Genomic DNA, 4,167 nt, shown 5'->3' on the forward strand with positions numbered 1-4,167 from the left:
CATATACATATACATATATATACATATACATATACATATACATATACATATACATATATATATATATATATATATAGATATATATATATATATATATATATATATATATATATATATATATATATATATATATATATATATATATATATATATATATATATATATATATATATATATATATATATATATATATATATGTATATATTAACTTAGGTGGTTTTAGTGGAAACAATTATTTAAAAAATTTAATAAGTAACTTTACTCTAAACTGATAAAAATGGTTTCATGTTTTTCTAAACAAACATAAAGTGTGCCTAATGAGCCTATGTGTTGTGCAAATTGACAAATTGATTACATATGATCTCAGTATGCAAAATGTACCCGGTACACTAAAAAGTTAATTATTTTAATTTACTGTGGGTTTTTTTTTTTTTTTATCAACAGTTAAAATTGGGCAAGTGAATTTTTTACCATGGCCAGTGAATTTTCAAATCCACTGGCCCAATGGCAAGTGAATTTTTAAAAAATTCTAGAACCCCTGAATTATCCCTATACTAAAAGTAATTGAAATATAAGTTGCTTCTAGCCAAACAAAATATATATCATTACTGAATAGGTGAATAAGTTATTAAGTACCTTAAATTTGTTTCAACTGATTTCTTTGCAGGGTAAAAATATAAGGTCCAAAATGCAACCAGATCCTGATGAACACACTAATCCAGGGATGGAGATTCTGACTTGGGACCCCAGTCATGAACAGTCTGTTAAAGGTAGGGTTTTTAAAAACTAAACTTTTTAAGTATCAGGTGTATTTTAGTATTTGTAGTCTTTTTTTTTGCATTTTACTAACTGAAAGTGGACGAGACGTAGCCAAGTTGTAAAGCGATCGTTTGATGCACAGTCGGTCTGGGGTCGAACCCCGTTGGTGGACCCAAATTGGGATATTTCTCATTTCAGCCAGTGCATTAGACTGGTCTATCAAAGTCTGTGGTATGTGTTATCTTGTCTGTGGGATGGTGCATATAAAAAATATCTTGCTAGTAATGGAAAAATTTAGCATGTTTCATCTCTAAGACTATATGTAAAAATTACCAAATGTTTGACATAGTCGATGATTAATAAATCAATGTGCTGTTGTGGTGTCATTAAACAAAAGCAAACAAACGTTTTTTACCAACTGAAATTAAACATTCAATCTAGCATAAATGCTAATTCAAGTTTATGCACCAATCATAGAACAGGACCATAAGAAATTGGTATGGGGTGTGCAAGTTCCTCTGTTTATCGTTGGAGGGCCTCATATACAATGTCCTAGCATTTGGAGCAGACCTTGAAGTGTTTAGAGGAGTGGTAGATAACTCTCTTCCCACTGGGGGGGGGGGGGCAGGTGGTGACAGGATTTAGTTCAGTCAGTTGAGGTGCTTGCATTGCAGAATCGAACCACTTTGGTGTATCCATTCAGCTGATTGATTTTTTTTCTCGTTCCAACCAGTGCGCCACAACTGGTCAAAGGTTGTGGTATGTGCTTTCCTTTCTGTGGGAAAGTGCATATAAAAGATCCCGTGCTGCATTAGGAAAAATGTAGCAGGAGTCAGAATTACCTAATGTTTGACATCCAATAGCCGATGATTCATTAATCAATATGTTCTAGTGGTGTCGTTAAACAAAACAAACTTTAACTCTTCTCACTGGCCTCAATGGTTAAGACATCGGACATGAGGTTGGTAGGTACAGGGTTTGCAACCCGGTACCGGTTCCCACCCAGAGCAAGTTTACCAACTCAGTGGGTAGGTGTAAGGCCACTACACCAACTACTCTCTCACTAACCACTAACCCACTGTTCTGGACAGACAGCTCAGAAAGCTGAGTTGTATGCCAAGGACAGCATGCTTGAACCTTAATTGGATATAAGCCTGAAAAGAAAATGAAGCTCTCTTCCAAGTTCCAATTTCCCCATTGCCAATGACAGGATATTTGTGCTGGGTTGTCATTAATTTTTTATTTATTTTTTAACATGCCACAAACATTTAACACGGAGACAAAGACATTTTTGTATTTTGGACATGACAAACATGGATGATGATGAGATGAATGGTGAAGCTGCAGTATTTCCATTTTGGTATGGGTCAACTTGACAGATCCGTGCTCCACGCTTGCTGTCAGCTGAGCTATCTCGGTATCACATGTGGGGGTTATACACTCGGGAGAGATACCCATAATCACTCGGATGTATGTGGCTTACATCTACCCATTGAGCCTAGCGGTGCACTCACTCTGGGTTGGAGCCGGCACTGGCATGAAAATCCCCCATTGCCTCAGGTGGGATATGAACCCAGTACCTACCAGCCAGAAATCTGATAGCATAACCACTACACCACCGAGGCTGGTTAGAGTTGTCATTAAATGTTTATTCATGTGTTCATTCATTCTACAGGGTGGGACGTAGCCCAGTGGTAAAGTGTTCACTTGATGTGCAGTCGCTCTGGGATCGATCCCCGTCGGTGGGCCCATTGGGCTATTTCTCGTTCCAGCCAGTGCACCACGACTGATATGTCAAAGGTTGTGGTATGTACTACCCTGTCTGTGGGATTGTGCATATCTGTATGGTCCTTAAACATATGTCTGATGCCATATAACTGTAAATAAAATGTGTTGAGTGCGTCATTAAATAAAAAACATTTCCTTTCATTCATTCTACATGTAACTACTTGTATGATTTTGCTTGGCTGCTTCTTCTTTTTTTAATTCTAAAAAAAAAACTAATAAAAAAAAAAAAATTAATACTTTTGTTTTCAGGGTTGACACCTACTCCATCCAAAAGTGCATTTTGTGAAAATGCCAGAAAGATGATATCGCCTGAAAATACGTGTGCTATGTTCTGCCAGGGTAAGAACTGCAAGTACTGCACGTGGACATTGTGGCCCGATACCAAGATGGCCATTACTGGTTTATTCTCAAGTTGGTAAGTTCTGTTTATATTCCAAAAGGAAAAGAGTATTTGTTTTTACAGCACCTCATTGCATTAAACTATAGCTATTTTATGTCTAATGTACATGAGATATAGTGTGACTGTCTTAATTAAATTATTAATTTATTATTCAATTAACCCATTTATCTATTTTCACCTATTTTGTGTGTTATGTTGTGAGCGTATTGTCTGTTTTTATGTAATTTTCTTTTGTGTATTGTGCGCTCTGTCGATGTAAGACAAATTCCTTTTAAGGATAATAAAGTATTCTATCTTATATCTACGGTATCTATGTTTATTTTGATACTTGGTCAAGAGAAGAGATAGAGAGAGATAGATTAGGGAAGCCTACTGCTGCCACTTAGGCTACTCTTATGGTAAAGAATCCAGGTGTATTATACATATGGGCAGAGAGAAGTGGGAAAAGAAAAAAGATCTTTCCTTAGGGAAAGAATATAAGACTCCATCATATGCGGTCATGTGGGATAGAAAAAGTACATCCAAAAAGACCAATTAAGCAAGAAAACACTCCGACTATTATTTCAGTACGTGGGTTAATTTATATACAAAATATAATAGTTATTTCAACACTTTGACAATGGTGGTTTATTTCGTATTTAAAAATAAACCACATATACATGTTACTGTGTTACTGGGATATATATTATTAAAGAACATTGCGATGCATCCGCAAAAATCAGGTGTGTTTTGTTTCTTCAGTTCGAAGACTAATTCCTGATGTGACACGTTAGGTATTACGTCACCACCAGCTCACCAGAGGGCGTATTCACTGGGATGGTACAAAATTAACTATACGATTATACTTGTTGATATTAAGCAATAATGTGCATTATGTATCGTTGAATATGCACACCAGTCCAAAAGCCTTGCTTTAGCATTCCTTTAAAACGATAAAGATTGGTAACATTGGGTAATGAATAGAATACCCAACCGTACTCGGGAATACCATTTAGTGTACTTTTTGGTACTGTCCATACTTATGGAGGATGGCATTTTATACGCCTGTCTATGATGGGTCATATTATGTATGGTGTTGTCTGTCCATCTGTCTGTTAACTTTCTCTTGTCCAGATCATATCTTGCATGCAGATACATACAGGACCATCAAACCTCACATGTATGAGCAACATGGGATGGCAATGTGTCGCGTACTATTACTACCGATAGGTCACTGTGAC

The 4,167-nt window shown here is 36.2% G+C and overlaps 1 protein-coding gene across 1 annotated transcript in view; it reads left to right on the forward strand.

Annotated features, from left to right (window-relative positions):
• Positions 1–642: 642 nt before the first annotated feature.
• Positions 643–4,167, forward strand: part of LOC121368774 (protein tyrosine phosphatase domain-containing protein 1-like) — a 38,622-nt gene continuing 35,097 nt past the window's right edge. Inside the window, exons 1-2 of the mRNA XM_041493522.1 lie at positions 643–770; positions 2,797–2,962. Of these exons, the coding sequence (XP_041349456.1) occupies positions 689–770; positions 2,797–2,962 (248 nt within the window). The 5' untranslated portion in view covers positions 643–688. The remainder of the gene's footprint in view (positions 771–2,796; positions 2,963–4,167) is intronic.

This window comes from Gigantopelta aegis, chromosome 3, assembly GCF_016097555.1.
Source record: "Gigantopelta aegis isolate Gae_Host chromosome 3, Gae_host_genome, whole genome shotgun sequence".
Taxonomy (NCBI): Eukaryota; Metazoa; Mollusca; class Gastropoda; order Neomphalida; family Peltospiridae; genus Gigantopelta; species Gigantopelta aegis.